The sequence below is a fragment of the Sorex fumeus genome, unplaced genomic scaffold, assembly GCF_029834395.1.
Source record: "Sorex fumeus unplaced genomic scaffold, SorFum_2.1 ptg000041l, whole genome shotgun sequence".
Taxonomy (NCBI): Eukaryota; Metazoa; Chordata; class Mammalia; order Eulipotyphla; family Soricidae; genus Sorex; species Sorex fumeus.
The window spans coordinates 3028996-3046464 of NW_026606098.1; the positions used below are offsets into that span (position 1 = coordinate 3028996).

General features: G+C 53.1%; 1 protein-coding gene across 1 annotated transcript in view; it reads left to right on the top strand.

Annotated features, from left to right (window-relative positions):
* The first annotated feature begins 15227 nt into the window (after nucleotides 1-15227).
* Nucleotides 15228-17469, top strand: part of SH3BGR (SH3 domain binding glutamate rich protein) — a 52965-nt gene continuing 50723 nt past the window's right edge. Inside the window, exon 1 of the mRNA XM_056119559.1 lies at nucleotides 15228-15413. Coding sequence (XP_055975534.1) covers nucleotides 15369-15413 — 45 coding nt within the window. The 5' untranslated portion in view covers nucleotides 15228-15368. The remainder of the gene's footprint in view (nucleotides 15414-17469) is intronic.

Sequence of the window (17469 nt, forward strand, 5' to 3'; positions counted from 1 at the left end):
AAAGAAAAAGGAAGAAAGATGGGATAATAATGTCAGCAAAGAAGAAACAAGTTCCTTATGAGTATAAATTATATACTTGGAAAAAAAACCCCATAAACCACTATAAATAAGGATAGTTAAATAAAATGATGCTTCTAAATAATGTAAAAATAAATATTTTCTCTATGTATGTTGAAATCACTTAGAAATAGAGGAAAATATCCTACTTATTCTAACAGTCCACTATGTACGTTGAAATCACTTAGAAAATAGAGGAAAATATCCCATTTATTCTAATAGTCCCCACAATGAAACATCTGTTGAAAGTCCAACATAACATGAAGAAAAAAAATCTAAACTACTGAGTTAAAGATTTATATAAATGGAAAGACATGCTGTGTCCTTACATGAGAGGGTCTGAGACGATGAAAATTCTACAGCCCCAAATCTAATCAAAGCATTCCCAATAAAAAGCCAAATGATTTTTAAAATTTATTATTTTATTGAGTTACCATGAGAGGGACCATCACAAAACTGTTAACGATTGGGTTTCAGTCATACAATGTCCCAACACCCATCCCTCCACCGGTGTACATTTCCCAGACCCAATCCCAATGTCCTCGTTTTCTTCCCGACACCCCCTGCCCCTGCTTTCCTCTACGGGCAGGCACCTTTGCACCTTTCTTCTCTCTCTCTCTCTCTCTCTCTCTCTCTCTCTCTCTCTCTCTCTCCCCTTTTGTGCATATGGTCTGCAATACAGGTACTAAGAGGTCATTGTGTTTGTTCAGGGTGCTCAGTATTTTTATTGGAAAGGTATAGCTGGAGTAGCTTTATTTCACTAAGTAGTGGCTTTGGGGTATGGATGTGACTGCTGGGGCTTCCACAAGTATAGGGAGGTGGGGGGAGGTAGCCCATCCTGAGTCTGAGAAAGCCTGGAGATTTCAGTCACAAAACCCGCATGCCCGATTTTTCAGCAGGTTACTATTTCGGTGAGGTCCATCCTGAGACAGTAGAGTCTGGCCAGGGGCATGGGGGTGATTTGGGATTGTGGGAGCAAGTGGCTGCTGGGGGCATTATCTGGTTGTCTGGGCAGGCACTGGGCTGACCTGCCCTGCTCTGATGTAACACAGTCTGTTCAGCCTTGCGCAGGTCTGAGATTAACTGCAGCTTTTCATCTCTTTTGAGATTTATTTATGGGTCTCTAAAGCATGGCCAATACAAGAGCTTGTATAGCTAAGCCAGAGGTGGTTTGTGGGCGTGACTCCTGCATACTTTACTTTTGGCCATTTCATTTCTCGGGAAACTTGGTCCTGAGTTTTTGGAGTCTGGTCAGAGGCACAGCAGTGATTTTGGGGTATCAGGAAGCCTGAAGGCACCACCAGGCTGCTGATGCCCTCACCCTGTGGGTCCAGGTGGACTTGGTGGCAGCACTGTGACCCCTGGACCCCAGTGGTGATGGCAGCAGTGACCTGGCTTTATTCATGGCTACTGTTCACGGTTCAGGCACTCTGGGTGGGCCATAGCCACCAGTCCAACAGAACCTGACCATGGGACCCCTCCGCCCCCAGCCTCATCCTGGGTCTCCAGATAGTAGCCACTCAGGGAGGTTTTCCTCCATATGACACTTTGGATGGTGCGGGGCTGCTCAGGAAAGAAATAGCAACAGCTGGCGGTGGATGGCTGGGATATAGGTAGGAACCTGGGGTGCCCCCTTGACCCCGGGACCTGAAGAGCCCTCTTCAGACAGGTTTAAACTTGGCTGCTACCCACTGCATCAAGGATTGTGGGGGCTCTGCTCGTGGCAGCCATGCTGCTGCCATCCTCACGAGTCCCACTCTGGGCTGGTGCTCCCTGGCAGGCAGCTGGGATGGTTTCGTTTAGAGGAGCCTCCCCCAGACAGAGCCTGGGACTGAGCATGAGTGGAGGGGGCAAGAGAGAGGGCAGAGGAGTGGACACAGAGGGACTCCACCAGGCCAGCCTGGGTAAACACAGGGTCACTCCAGATCCCTCTATGCAGGACACCCCAATCCCTTTTGTTATGCAAAGTGACAATAGTCTTCACCAGCTCTGTGGCTGCAGAGGTGCTGGGTGGGAGTAGCACCCAGACACTGGAAGTCGGGTTGGGGTGGGGGGGGGGTTGGGGCTGGGTGTTACCCAGCTGACCATAGACCAAGTGCGCATCTGCATGCTGAAAATCAGCCTCCACTCGTCATTATGGAGGGAGATAAATAACATGGACACAGCTGAGAAAAGGAACGTGTCTGAGAGCCTGACATGGTCACCATATGGGGACAAGCATTCGTTTTCATGCTTTCAACTACTGTGTGGTTATTAAGATTATCAGTTATGGTTACACTGTTTCATCCAGTTCTTTAATTTTTAAGTGAAGCAAAAGAGTTTTTATTGAACAAGATTGACTGAGACATGAGCAGAGAGAATGGAATACGTGTTCAAGAGAGAACACGGATTTCTCCGAAGTGGAGGGGGGCAGAAAGAGGGATATGTGTGTTGGAGGGAGAACACACGCTCGAAGGAGTGAGACCTGTGTAGCGTTTAACTTCTGAGGGGTGAAACTGCAACCTGTCTCAATGTGAACTTCTATGGAATGGAATTCCCTGAAATCCTTATACAAGTTGTATCCATTTAGCTTCCACTCCTGTGCTGTTGATTTCAGTTTCACTGTGGATTTGATTCCCACCAGAATTTTCTATGGAAACAGAAGAACTGTCCTAATGTGCCTTCTGACCCCTCTGACACATTAGAACATTCATCTCACTCATTCTCTTAGCCCTGAGCTCCTGTCATGTGCAGTGTGTGTTGGTGGGGAGGCATAAGATAATATAATTAAAAATGCTCAAACTGTTATTTTGGTGGGGGAGGGGGTTGTGCTTTGTTATTTTGGTGGTGGTGGTGGTGGTGTGTGTGTGTGTGTGTGTGTTGTGTGTGTGTTTGTGTGCTTTCATGTTGGTAATGAAATAATCACAAATTGATGGCTTTGTGTGTTTTAGAAAGAGATATAACTATAGGAGGACCCAGGACAAATCAACCTGGTCTAGACAGTGAGCTGGAATTTCCCTGCATAGATTTGCAGTCTGGACTGCATTAGGTAGGATGGAGGGGGAATAAACAAGGCGGATGGGAGTGCTAGGCGGGGAGGAGAGCACAGCTGAGAGGACAGTGCAAGAGGTTCCAGATGGTTCTCTGGAGGCAGGCAAGGAGCCCAGGGACAGGGTCTGTTCTGACTTGGCTCATTAATCCACAGGGGTGAAGGGGGGCACAGAAGGCTGGGGGCACAGACCTGCCATGTGAAGGGGCTACTCCAGCCTGCAGTGTGGAGAAAGGCCAGAAAAGGATTTTAGGGGGCAGGTGAAGGTGGTAGCAGCTTGGAGGACGGGAACAGAAGTGTGAATGAGGTCCAAGAGAGGATGGTCGAAGAGAGGTTGGAAGGCGGGGAGGTTGGTCCAAGAGAGGTTGGAAGGGGGGCGGGGAAGAGAGGTCCAAGAGAGGTTGGGGGTGGGGGGAGAAGAGAGGTCCAAGAGAGATTGGAAGGCGGGGAGATGGAAGACTGGTTTTATGAAGGAGTCTGCTACCAAGAAGCAATGCCACTCAGCTAGTTGGGCATATAGTGGAACCCAGAAAAGAAGGACCAGCTGGTAGCTGGAGAGTGGATGGCGGGCAAGGTGGGCAAGGTGCTTGCCCTGCATACAGCAGACCTGGGCTCAATCCCACGTGGTCCCCCGGTCACCACCAGGGGTGATTCCTCAGTGCAGAGCCCTGAGCATTGCTGGGTCTGGCCCCAAAACAAAAACAAAAGCCACAGCAGAGAAAATCAGTGAAGATCGAACAGGGGATCAGGAAGGGGAAGACGGAGCGCGGAAAGTAAAACCTGTGGTTTGTGACAAGTGGTGGTGGGGGTGGGCAAGAGGAAGAAGACATGATGGGACAAATGGGGGCCAGAAAGATGGTCCAGTGGGAAGGGTGCTTACCTTGCACATGCACAACCTGGGTTTGATCCCTGGTGCCCCATATGGTGCCCTGAGTGCCACTAGGATGGATCCCTGAGTTTAGAGCCAGGAGGACGCTTTGACCACCACTGGATGTGGACCCTCCAAAAAAGAAGGGCGGGGGCAGATACTGGTAAGATTCCCATGCTGGCCGCGGGAGATGCAGAAAGTTCCGCTGTGCTGGGGAGCTAAAAAGCAAGTAGAAAGTAGGTAACTGGCACCCTGAGATCTGAGGCAGCTGCAGCAATGCTACAATGGGGCTCTGCAGCGGGGCTTCCTGCAGTGGGGCTCGAGGCCGGGAAGAGTAGAATTTGGAGGCCACTGTCCACCCTAAGGCTCCGCACTGTGACTGATGGCCCAGGTCACAGTGCCACGGAACTCACTAGCAGAGCGATCGCCACAGCTGAGCATTTGCTCCCAGGTCTTTGATTTTGGGCCACATCTGGTGATGCTCAGGGGTTACTCCTGGCTCTGCACTCAGGAATTACTCCTGGCAGTGCTCGGGGGACCCTATGGGATGCCAGGGATGGAACCGGGGTCGGCTGTGTGGTGGGCAACCGCCCTCCCTGCTGTAACTATGGCTCAAGCCCTGCAATCTGTCTCATGAAAAAGAGACAGTCTAGGGAACAAGCTGTCTAAATTCCTTCACTTCTTTTACTCACTTGGCAGGTGGTTCTGGATTTCTTTCCTAGCCGCTTCCCCACCACCTTGTTTTGTTTTGGGGCCACATCCTGTGGTGCTCAGGGAACCACTTCTGGCGAAGCCTGGAGGACCCTATGTAGTACCAGGAAGTGAACCCAGAGACTCGCCTCAACCCTGTCCTATATCCCTGGTCCTCTCTAACAGTTTCCATGGGACCAGCCCTATTTGCACCTAAGAGAGCCAAGGGCAGTGTCCCATTCTGAGATTCCTGGTGAAGTGCCCAGGCAAAGCAGGCCCTTGCTTTTTAATTTTTTAAAAAAAATTTTGGCTTTTGGGTCCACCTGGCGATGCTCAGGCGTTACTCCTGGCTCTGCACTCAGGAATCACCTCTGGCGGTGCTGGGGGGACCCTATGGGATACCAGGGATTGAACCCTGGCTGGTCTTGCGCAAGGCAAAAGCTCTCCCCGCTGTGCTATTGCTCAAGAAGCCCAGGGTCCCCTTGCTGGGCAGGTGTCCGCACAGTTGGAGTTTCTGCTCTAAGAGAAAGTCTGACACTCGGAGGCTCGGCGGGCGGGCGGCGGTGGGCGGCGGGAGGCCACAGGCCCCGCGGGCCGCGGGTCTGGGTGTATTGCAGCCTTCTCCAGTACGCCCACCGGCCACGGCGCCAGGCGGGCAGGGGTCGGCAGGTCCGCGCGACTGCCGGCCAGGGTGGACGCTCGAGGGGGCGGTCCGGGAGTTCGGGGGCCGGCTCCCAGGGGCGCGGGGCTGCGCGGGCGCACACGGTTCAGGCTCGGGGTGGGGAGGGTCGCTCGTGCTTGGGCGCGGGGCGCGGGCTGGGGCCACGCACTTCGGGGGCTCACCGGCCCCGTGAACTTTGCCGAATCCCCTCGAGAAAAGACGGGGTGTGTGTGTGTGTGGGAGAACAAGGCTTCAAGCTCACGCGTCACAAGAACCGGGTGGGCGGCGACACGAGGGCCGGGGGCCTGGGAACGCGCGGCGCCGACCCCACGGCGGGGAGGAGGCCCGGCCGGGCACGGGCGCCGCCGCGCTCGCTACGTTACCGACTCCAGCTACGGCGGGGCCTCGGGGAGGGCCGGGGCGGCGTGGCCCGGCCGCAGCCGAAGGCCCGCAGCGCTGGGCAGGAGGGTCCGGCCGCGGAGCGCCGGGAACACGGCGGCGAGCCGGGGCGCCCAGAGGCGGTTACCTGCTCCGCGCCGCTCCGAGGCAGCGCCAACGCCTCAGCTTCCGGCGTGGGGCGCGTCGCCATGGACACCGGAGCGCGACGCCTCCTGGGATTGGCCGGCGGGGGCGGGGCCGAAGAGGCGTTGCGCCTGCGCACTCCGATTTGTCTGCTGGGGGCGGGGCCAGAGAGGCAAGGCGCGTGCGCACCTCGACACGTCCTGTGTGGGGGCGGGGACAGAGGGAGGCGAAGCGCCTGGGGACTCCTAAGCGTCCGGTGGCGGGGCGGGGCCAGAGAGGCGAAGCGCGTGCGCACTTTGGCGCGCCCCGTGGGAGGGCGGGGCCCGAGGAACGGCGCGCATGCGCACTAAGGCGCGCTCGGTGGTGGGGATGAGGTTGATGCTGCTTTTCCGCCTCGGCTGGGTGTAGACCTCGGGTCCTCGAGACTAGCGAGGGCTGGCGGGTGTAGACGCCAGGCTCCGGGGAATGGGGAATGCTCTCGGGTGTAGACGCCAGACTCTCGTAATGGGGAGTGGTGGGGGATGTAGACGCCAGGCCACGGGGATGGGGACAGCTGGCTGGTGTAGACGCCTGGCCTCCGGGAATGGGGAGGGCTGGCGGGTGTAGACCTCAGGCCCCCAGGAATGGGGAGTGCTGGGGAGGTCTAGACGCCTGGCCCCTGGGAATGGGGAGTGCTGGGAGGTGTAGACCCCAGGCCCCCAGGAATGGGGAGTGCTGGGGTGTGTAGAAGCTAGACCTTGGGAATGGGGAGAGCTGGCGGGTGTGGACGTCAGGCCCTGGGAATAGGGAGAACTGGTGGGTGTAGACACGCCTGGTTCATCGGAAGGGAGAGGATCCTGGCAGGGAGGTGGTGGTGCCAGGCTCGCCGGGTAAGCAGGTTGCACCCTGCAGGTGTAGACGGATGTAGCTGTCAGGTCCCGGGGAAGGACGGGCTGAGCCTTTCTCAGGACCGGTTTGGAGGAGGTGAATGGAAAGCCGGCCCCAGAGCAGCGCAGGGGTGTGTGGGAGAGAATTCAGAATGCCCTGGGAAAGGACCAGGACGAAGGGGAGTCTCCAGAGAGGCCATGCGGGCCCCAGCGACCGCGTGGACTTGGCTCACGGACCCCTTACTGGCTGCTTTCTCCGCCCCCCCCCCACACCCACAGTTGCAGTGCCGGCTGTAGACCAGTCTCTGGGGTCACCCCCGGCTCCGTGGGGTAGAATTCCTGCGTGTGGGCTTGTCGGCTCCCTCAGAGTTTCCCAAGGTTCTTGAAAGTTCACCTTCCGCTCCTTTGGGTTTCACTGGGACCATTTCACTGGGGCTCATTTCTTTGACATAAAATAGGTCAAAATTGGATATGTTTTACTTTGCTCACAGCTTGGATTACTGAAAAGGTTAGATATTCTTATTTTTAGTGTTGGGGGACCGTTGGTGGAGGTGTGGCCCACACTGGCAGTACTCAGGGCTCCTGGGACCATAGGGAGTGATGTTCCCTGGATTGGAACTGGGTCAGTGACGTGCAAGGCAAGTGCCCTGCCCGCTGAACTCCTGTTCCAGTCCCTGATTCCAGAAGTATGTGTATGTATGTTTGATTTTTGGGAGCCACATCTGACAGTGCTCAGGGGTTTCTTCTGGCTCTGCACCCAGGAATTGTGCCCAGGGGATCATATAGGATGCTGGGGATTAATCCTGGGTCAGCCAGTGCGGAGCAAGTGCGTTACCTGCTGTACAATTTCTCTGGCCTGATTTTATTCATTCTCCCTTTTATGTTTTGGGGCTACACCCATCCATCGGTGCTCTGGTGTCCCTCTTTTTTTTTTTTAAATGTAGGAGTACTGCTATTTATTCAGCCATTGATTAAGCTGATTGAATTGGATATGAACTCCACATTACTTTTTTTTTTTAATCGAATCATGGTGAGATACAGTTACAAAGCTTTCATGTTCGAGATTTAGCCATACAATGATTGAACACTCATCCCTTAACTAGTGCACACATTCCAGCACCAGTATCCCCAGTATATCCCCCCGCCCCATCCCATCCTCACCCTGCCTCCATGGCAGACATTTTCCCCAATACTCTCTACTTTTGGGCATTATGTTTTGCTGGAATTTTCCTACCACCATTCAAGGCTGCCTGCCAGGGGCAGGTGCTAGATCATTTATTGTCCACTGCTCATTTTGAATATCATGGGTGCCGTGGCCACGCACTTCTGGAATCCTAGATTGTTAATGGTTGGGTTCCAGAGACATTTCTCTAGGATTCAGAAGGTTGATTTTGGGATTTTAATCCATTTGGGGATTCATTTGGGCATTTCTGGATCCGGGCTGTTGGTGCGCTAAGATGGCGCCAGGAGGCACGTTGTGGGTGGGTGTGACAGTCTGGCGCCACTCTTGGTGATGCTTGGGGAGCCCTGTGGTGCTGGGGATATAACCCAGGCCTCCCATTTGCCAGCCACGTCCCCCCGCCCCCCTCCGTCCTTTGAGCTGTCTCCCCAGCCCTTGCCTTTAGTGTTGGCCTAAATGCACCCTTGGGCACTTTCAAGCTGATTTACCTGTTGGGGCATCCTGGCGGCCCTGCGTGGCCTTTGGGGTCCCCGCTCTCAGTTTTGGTGTCAAGTGGTACTCTGGCCTTCAGCGTAAAAGTCGTGGTGAGCTGGGCAGCAACATGGGGGTAGGGACATCAGACAGGTGTCACCCTAGACTGGACACTTGTGGGAAGACAGCTACTCTCAAGACATGGCTGTTTTAATTTTTATATTTTGGTGCAAGTGCAGAGGAGAGGGCACTTGCCTTGCACAAGGCCCACCGGGGTTCGATTTCCGCTATCCCAGGTGGTCCCTGCTATACTGCCAGCAGTAACCCATGAGCATTACAGGCATGACTCAAAATCAAACAAAAAGATGTAAGAAGAGAGAATGAATTTTGTGTTTGAGAGAGAACATGGGTGGAAACGAGCGAGCACAGGAACAGACAAGTAAGCTGGTCTTCAGGGTGTGGGAAGGGGCACTTGAGACCGAGGCCGCAGGTGTAAAGGAACAGCTGCCTGGAGGCCCAGGCTAGCCATGCAGACTCCGCAGCGAGACCCTTACCGGTAGGTTGGCCTTCAGTACATGACGCAGCAACGCAGACCAAGTGTGTGCTCCTGGGAAAATGTCACCAGTGAACCACCCACAGGAAGCCGGGTTGCTTTAGACTTTGTAAAAAATTTGCAGTAGTTGTGGAGTGCTGAAAGAAGATTCACCTGATTGCTGTTTGCAAGGACGGAGAGAGTAAAACACTGTATGGCTAAATCCTTGCCTGCTTTAGCCTGTTGCCCTCCGCCTGCTTACGACTGACCGCATTCTCTTACCTCACAGTTCTTTTTCTTTAAAACCCTGCTGGCTTTTGTCCCTCCTGGAAATGCTATTTGCATTATAGTGTCTCTCTGCTCTCCGAATTCTTTCTTTCCAGAGAAAGGCTCTACTTTTTCACAAATGATTTGAATTTTTTTTTTGTTGTTTCTGTTTTTTGCTTTTTGGGTCACACCCAGTGATGCATAGGGGTTACTCCTGGTTCATGCACTCAGGAATTACTCCTGACCGTGCTCGGGGGACCATATGGGATGCTGGGAATTGAACTCGGGGTGGCCGCGTGCAAGGCAAACGCCCTACCCACTGTACTATTGCTCCAACCCCATGATTTGAATTTTTTTTTCTTTTTGGGTCACACCCGGCGATGCTCAGGGGTTACTCCTGGCTCATGCACTCAGGAATTACTCCTGGCGGTGCTCAGGGGACCATATGGGATGCTGGGAATTGAACCTGGGTCGGCCATGTTGGCTGCGTGCAAGGCAAATGCCCTACCCGCTGTGCTATCGCTCCAGCCCCATGATTTGAATTTTTAAGCTAACAATCCTCAATATCATCTGTAAAGGTTGTGCTTCCAAAAAAGATGGCACATTCTGAGTTTTTGGGTGGGCAAGAATTTGGGGGCACTATTCAATCCTCTGTAGTTACTCTGGTGGTAACCTTTTTCATTATACTTATTAAAAATGTGCCTGTAGGGACCAAATGATAAGGGTAGGACACTTTCCTTGCACATGACTGACCCGGATTTGATCCCTGGTACCACATATGGATCCCCAAGTCTCCAGGAGTGATCCTTGGGCTCAGAGTCGGGTGTATAAGCCTTGAGCACCATTAGGTGTGGCCTTCAAATAACAAAAATTTGTCTTTATCTGTTTTAAGTTACCCGTAAAGTTACATGCAAACAAAAACACAGCATCTAGTTTTACTGATCATAGTGAGATTATCTGAGATTCTGAAGAATTTGCGTCCAAAACCTCATGCTTACATCATCCAGTTAGGTCAGAATGTTACTTGACTTAAATATCAAGCATAAAGATGTGACGTGATTGGCTTCATATCCTAAATTGTCATTAAATTGCAGTTTATTTCCATATTTAAGAGCCAGACGCTGAATTTTATTTGAAACTGCTCTTGGAATGCCTGACACTTTTATTCATTTATTAAAAAAAAAATTGAGGGGGCTGGAGCAATAGCACAGCGGGTAGAGCATTTGCCTTGCATGCAGCCAACTCGGGTTCGATTCCCAGCATTCCATATGGTCCCCTGAACACCGCCAGGAGTGATTCCTGAGTTCAGAGACAGGAGTAACCCCTGAGCATCACTGGGTGTGACCCAAAAATCAGCAAAAAAAAAAAAAAAGTTAAAAAAAATTTGGACTGCACCTGCAGTAAGTAAGCTGCACCAGAGCTTACTTTTGGCATTGTGCTCAGGGATTACTCCTGGTGGGGCTTAGGGGATCAGAAGGGGTGTCGGGGATCAAATATGGTTGACCCGTGTGCAAGAAAGCACCCTAGCTGCGCTGTCACCTCTACAGCCCCTAACACTTTTGTTTTAGAAGCTGGTTGGTGTCACCATAAAATCTCCCTGCTGGAATCCACACATTTCTAATTTGCATATTTCCATGGACCTTAGTAAGAGGATAGCCCTGTAGCACTGTCCTCCCGTTGTTCATTGATTTGCTCAAGTGGGCCCAGTAACGTCTCCATTGCAAAGCTTGTTACTGTGTTTAGCATATCAAATACGTCATGGGTAGCTTGCCAGGCTTTGCCGTACGGGTGAGATACTCTCAGTAGCTTGCCGGGCTCTCCAAGAGGGGCAGAGGAATCGAACCTGGGCCGACCGGGTCGGCCGCGTGAAAGGCAAAAGCCTTACCCAATGTGTTATTGCTCCAGCCATAAATGACTTTAATTAAATACAATGTTGACTAAAGAGCAAATTCACCATAGCCATTAACAATATACTAGCTTCCTAGTTTATTGCAGTGAGGAAGAATACTTATTTCTCGTTCATTCTTACCTTCATGGGAAATACTCTTTGAAAATAGGAAAGTGTTTTTGTCAAAAAGCCATTTACTTAAACAAGTTCCTTTCAGTTTAGTGAAATTATTCTACTTTAAAATTTGTTGATATTTAGGGGTCAAAAAGATAGTACCGCAGGTAGACTGCTTGCCTTGCATGCAACTGACTGGGGTTCAATCACTAGTATACCATATGGTCTCTTGCATACTCCTGTGTGCAAGCCAGGAGTAACCCCTGAGCATTGTGGGGTGTGGCCCAAATCCAAAAACACTTGATCACTTGATATCCCGTTACTCATTGATTTGCTCGAGCGGGTGCCAGTAACATATCCACTCATCTCTGTTGCGTGCTAGCATAGCCCAATGGCATCTGCTCGTTCTAGGAACACAAAGAGCCTCAAACCGATCGTTCAGGGTCTTGACGAAGAAGTCTGACCATCTTGTAGGTGGGCGGCCACGCGATCTTTTGATGTCCCGTGGAATCCAGTCGGTAATGACTCTAGTCCAGCGGTCATCTTCAAATCTCATTACGTGTCCAGCCCATCTGATTTTCGATGCCTTGGCAAACGAGACAGCGTCCCTGATTCTTGAGCATTGACGGAGGTCGGAACTCCGGATTCTTTCTCTCATTTGAGTGAAGTGTGATACTCCAAGCATAGCTCTTTCGATTCTTCTTTGAGAGACCCGAATAGCGTTCTCATCCTGTTTTCATAGAACGCAGGTCTCTGAAGCATATGTTAATGCAGGAAGAACAGTGGAATCAAAGAGACGTGTTCGGAGTTGGAGGTTCTTCGTCCTCTTAGTTATTTCTTCGATGCTCTTGAAGGCATTCCAAGCCGTTCTCTTCCTCCTGAGCAACTCAGGTGTCAGGTCATTCGTCATGTTGACTTCTCGACCTAGGTACACATAATCCAAAAAAAAAAAAATAAAAAATATGCTGACATCTCAGTCCTCAGTGTTAACAGTTAAGAATCTCATCTGGTAAAATTACTAGTTTGATAAACTTCTCTCGGAGAGCCTGGCAAGCTACTCGGAGAGCCTGGCAAGCTACCCGTGACGTATTCGATATGCCAAACACAGTAACAACAAGTCTCATGATGGAGACGTTACTGGGCCCGCTCGAGCAAATCGATGAACAACGGGAGGACCGTGATGACCGTGATGATAAACTTCTACAGACACGCAGAGGGAGAAAAGCGGCTCTGGAGATTCAGGGAAGTGTGTGTGTTCTGGGAAAAGGCTGCACCGGAGCCTGACCAGTCCCCGCACCCCCTCTAACTTTCGCTTCACTCTGAACCCCTCCGCCAGGGGCTTTCACACAAGGAGACGCCGGTTGCGAATCCCACTGGGGCCAAATATCCAAATGTCTTTTTTTTTTTTGTATTTGGGGCCTGGCAGAGCTTTCTCCTGACTCTGTTCAGTCGTCACTCCTGGCGGGACTTGGGGGACCAGATGAGGTGCATGAGTGGAACCTGAGTTGGTTGCATGCATGACAGGGTTCCCTACATCATCTAATGCTCTGTCTTGATTTTGAAGCCTGCAGGAAGAGTTGGGAGGCTAGTATTTGCACTTCTACATGGATCTCGAGTCACATTTAAAATGTAAATGTTTCATGGAGTGCCAGGCTTTGCCGTGTGGGCGAGACACTTTCTTTTTTTTTTTTCCTTAAATTTTTATTAGTGAAACACCATGAGACACTTTCTTTTGGTAGCTTGCCGGGCTCTCGGAGAGGGGCGGAGAAATTGAACCCGGTTCGGCCGGGCCGGCTGCGTGCAAGGCAAATGCCCTATCGCTGTGCTATCACTGGAGCATGCAGCCAACATGGCAGACCCGGGTTCGATTCCTTTGCCCCTCTCGGAGAGCCCAGCAAGCCACCGAGAGTATCTCGCCTGCATGGCAAAGCCTGGCAAGCTCCCCAAGATGTATTCGATATGCCAAACACAGTAACAACAAAGTCTCACAGTGGAGACGTTACTGGGCCCGCTCGAGAAAATTGATGAACAACGGGAGGACAGCGACAGTGACAGTTTCATGGTGTGAGCATAGTACAGCTTTCCTTGTATCAGCCCATCCGGGTTTGATCCCTGGCATCCCATTTGGTCCCCTGAGCACCACCAGGAATAATTCTTGAGTGTAGAACCAGTAGTTCCCTCTGAACACCACTGGGTGTGACCCCCCCAAAAAAACAAACAAACAAAAAATGAAATGTTTCATTGACTTTTGGTTTGCTATGTAATGAATTTCCAGGGCTTAGCCGAGGTCCTACCTGGCTCTGTGCTTAATATGTGGTGAAGTTATTTCAACCAGGTTCATGGCCACAGCTGCATGCAAGGCAAATGGTTTAATGTCTGTATGATCTCTCGGGCCTATTTTTCTTTTTTAATACTTTTTGTTTTAATTATAGCAGTGAAAAAGGCAGACTACAAATTTTACATAATCTTTATTATAATACAGTGAATCAAATAATAAAATAAGTAAAAATGGCGTTTGCCTTGCACACAGCCAACCTGGGTTTGATTCCTCCCTCCCTCTCGGAGAGCCCAGCAAGCTACCGAGAGTATCCCGCTCTCATGGCAGAGTCTGGCAAGCTCCCTGTGGCATATTCAATATGCCAAAAACAGTAACAACAAGTCTCACAATGGAGACGTTCCTGGTGCCCACTGGAGCAAATCGATGAACAACGGGAGGACAGTGCTACAGTGCTATAGGCTTAATACTTTGTAACTGGTTAGTTCTGCCACCAGACTTAGGGCCATATCACCCCCCAAAAGACCCCTTTGCTCACCTTCACCCCCTACAGCACCCACCATCCTTTTCTTGAGGCTTGAGACGCCACAGTCCATCTTGGGAGTGCTCAGGAAACCTTGAGGGTGCTGGGAGTTGAACCCAAGGGCCTCCACGGAGACACATTTCCGTTGTTTTCAGCCAAATTTGAGTCAATTTCCCACCTTCCTGCCAGTTGATTGCTTTCCTTTATTTGTACACCACATCCAGGTAAAGCTATCCACTGATTGTCTTTTACTTCCTCCTAAATAGAGTGTCCCGTCCACTTTGTCTCCATCTTTAGAAGGTAGACCTCAGTGGCCACAGCCACTCTCTGCAGCTGTGCCAAGCATTTGGATGGACTCCATGTGTTGGCAGCTTGGGTTTGTCTAACTTGCTTTTGGGGTCACATCCTGTGGTGATCAGGGCTTTACTCCTAGGGGATCACACCTGGCTGGCTCAGGGGACCATACAGGGTACCTCGGATGGAACGTGGTTGGCTGCCTAGAGGGAAGCGCCCTACCCACCGCGCTATGGCTCCAGACCCGGATTTCTCTAACTGTGAACAATTCCAGTGAATATCTATAGAAACAAAATGAACAGAGCCTGTATAGTCTTTGTTGTTGTTGTTGTTTGGGTTACACCCAGCAATGCTCAGGGGTTACTCTTGGCTCTGCACTCAGGAATCACTCCTGGTGGTGGTGCTTGGGGGACCATCTGGGATGCCAGGGATTGAACCCGGGTTGGCCACGGGCAAGGCAAACACCCTCCCCACGGGCTCTGGTCCCTAGTCTTTTTTGGGGGGTGGTGGTGGGGGTTTGTTTTCTGACTTCTTGTCCCCCGTGAGGATCGTTAGGGCTGGCCAACAGGTCTGAGATGTTAGTGGAGCTATCCAGAATCAAGGTCTGGCGGTTTTAAAGAGCAACAGGTGGGGAAAGCAGAGAAGCCCCCCGGGGCCCGGCGGCTCGAGAAGCAATCTCTGGCCCTGAGTTTACTAATATCTTTTCTCAGGGGGCAGGAGAACCGCCTACAGGAAGCGGCTGGGGCCCCCCTGGCGGGCTCCGCGGCCCTGTCCGGGCTGGTGCCTGCCCTGGCCCCGGCCGGGCCCGGGCCCCGCCTGCCCAGGCGTCCCGGCGCGCGGATTGGTGCGCGCACAGCTTCGCCTTTTAGGGACTGTTGCCGGGCATCGGCGGCGAGAAGGGACAGGGTCCAGCGGCCGCTTTTATCCACCAATCACACATTTTCCGGACAGATCCCAAATCCTCGCGGGCCAATGGAGGGGCACGCCCCCGGGCCGGCCGGGCGGAGGGGCCGCGGCGCTGACCAGCCCGAGCGCACCTGGCACCCGCGCGCGCCGGCTCAGTGTCCGGCTCCAGCTCGGCCCCGGGCAGCGCGGCGCGGCGTGGGGGGCTGTCCTCCTCCCGACCAGCGACATGGTGATCAGAGTCTTCGTGGCCACATCCTCCGGGTCCATCGCGGTAGGTGTCCGGGGGGCCGCGTGTGGGCGCACGCTGTTCTCTGGGCAGCCCGCCTGGCCCGCGATGGGCTTGCCTTGCTTTGGGGGCTGGAGGGGGTCGCGGGGGCAGCAGCCTGTGCCTACCCTTGGCCTTCTGCCTCTGCAATCAGGGCGTTGGTGGGGGTGGGTGTCTCTGGAACGTGTATGTGGTTCCCGGGGCGCGAGAGGGTTTTCATGCGCGAGTGTGTGTGTGTGTGTGTGTGTGTGTGTGTGTGTGTGTGTCCTCTTGGATAGTGGAGGAGCTCACGGCTGTTGGGGGTGGGGGGCAGGGAGTGTGCTGCCATTTGTCCTGTAGGACTTAGACTTTCAAGTTGTTGATAAGAAGCTGAGCTAATGCCCCAAGCCGGGAGTACACTCAGTGAGCACCAACACCTTGCAAGTAAGCGACCCCCCTGCCCGAGAGCTTTATCTGGAGTGCAGACGAGCCAGCTTGGCAGGGCCACTCCACAGTGTAATTCCTTGTTCCAAAACTCTGCATTCAGCCTGGGCAATACTATTATTTGAGGCAAATGATGTCACAGTGACAAGTACAAATGTCCATAAGGCGACGGTTTTCAATGCTCTAGGAATCCAAACACCAAAAATAGCGGCCGGCATTGGTCTGTCTCCTTTCCCTGAGACAAAGGCTGGGAATCGCGGCTCTGGCCCCCTCTCCTCCACTTCTAGACTTCAGTCTGGGCCCTCTGAAGCTGCCATGGGGGTCGTTGCACGGTCCAGGCACTCCTTCCTCCTGGGAAACCTTCCAAGCTTTGGTCTGTGGCTGGGACCTGCCAACCTGCCCGTCTACCAGGAACTTAACATTTCCGTGGCATTTTATTCGTTTATTTATTTATTTTTGTTTGGGGTCCTACCCATCAGTACTCCGGGTTTACTCCTGGGGTCTCGGGGGACCAGATGGGGTGCTAGGGATCCAACCCGGGTTAGAGGCATGCAAGTCGAGCGTCCCACGTGCTATATTGTTTCTCACCTGCCAGTGTTTTGGCAGAAGTTGGGGTGACTGCACAGAGAGCGGGGTGTGACCCCAATGCTGTGGAGTGTCAGGGTCTGTTCCTTTTATATCGAGCGCCCCCCACCCCCACCCCCCAGCATCTCAGGTTGCAGCTGTGGTGTCTGCAGACGCTGGCCAGCCAGGATTTGATCCCCTAGGGAGCCTCTGGGAATGCAGGGATGGGGGTTGGGGGGCAGGGCGCCACTGCAGCTACTGAGTGTGTCAGCTTCCAGCACCACGGGTGCAAAGGGCCGCCTGTCCCCTCCCCTCAGACCATAAGCAACCTCCTCTGTGACCCCATTCCGGTCCTGCTCAAGCACCCTGAGTAGTTTGTTCCCGTGGTGTTCCGCTCCCGTGGCACCTTTGTACTTTATGACCTGCTCATCTTTGACTCCTGGGATGGAGTCACTCAGCATCTCTGCCTCGCCTCGAGTTTCCCCGCTTGTGCCTCTAACCTTTTCCACTGGCCCTGGAGCCGTGATCTTGAGGACAGCCCCTAGCCGTGGCCCCCGCACTTCCCATGCCTTCCACCACCCTCGACAGAGGGGCCCCTCTCAGCCCCAGAGTCCCAGGGGCTGGGAGTCTACCCTGCCAAGTCTCCGTGGCACCGTGTTGTTTTAACGCAGTGATCAGAGCACACACCTGCCAGCGCCAAGGACCAGGTGTGCAGGGCATCTGTGGGCGGCCTGTGAACAGGCCTGCCCCTCGCTCAGGGGACAGCTGTGGGGGGGGGGGCTTCAGGCCAGTCAGCACAGAGACCTTGACTGGGAAAGGTCCCCGAGGGATGCAGTGAAGGGAGGAGCTGAGCATCGTCACCTCCAGCGGCAGCCGGGGGCTGTTGGGACAGAGAAGCCCCTTTCTCAGGGGTTACTGTGACAGGAGAGGGCTACGGCACCCCCACGCTCCCTCGGCTCCAATTGATGCAGAACCCAAGGACCAGAGAGGCACGGCTGGGTGGGAGGCGCCAGCCATGACGGGGCTCAGGGAGAGTTGGGGGGAGATAAGAGTGGGCTGCTTTGCATGCCCCTCC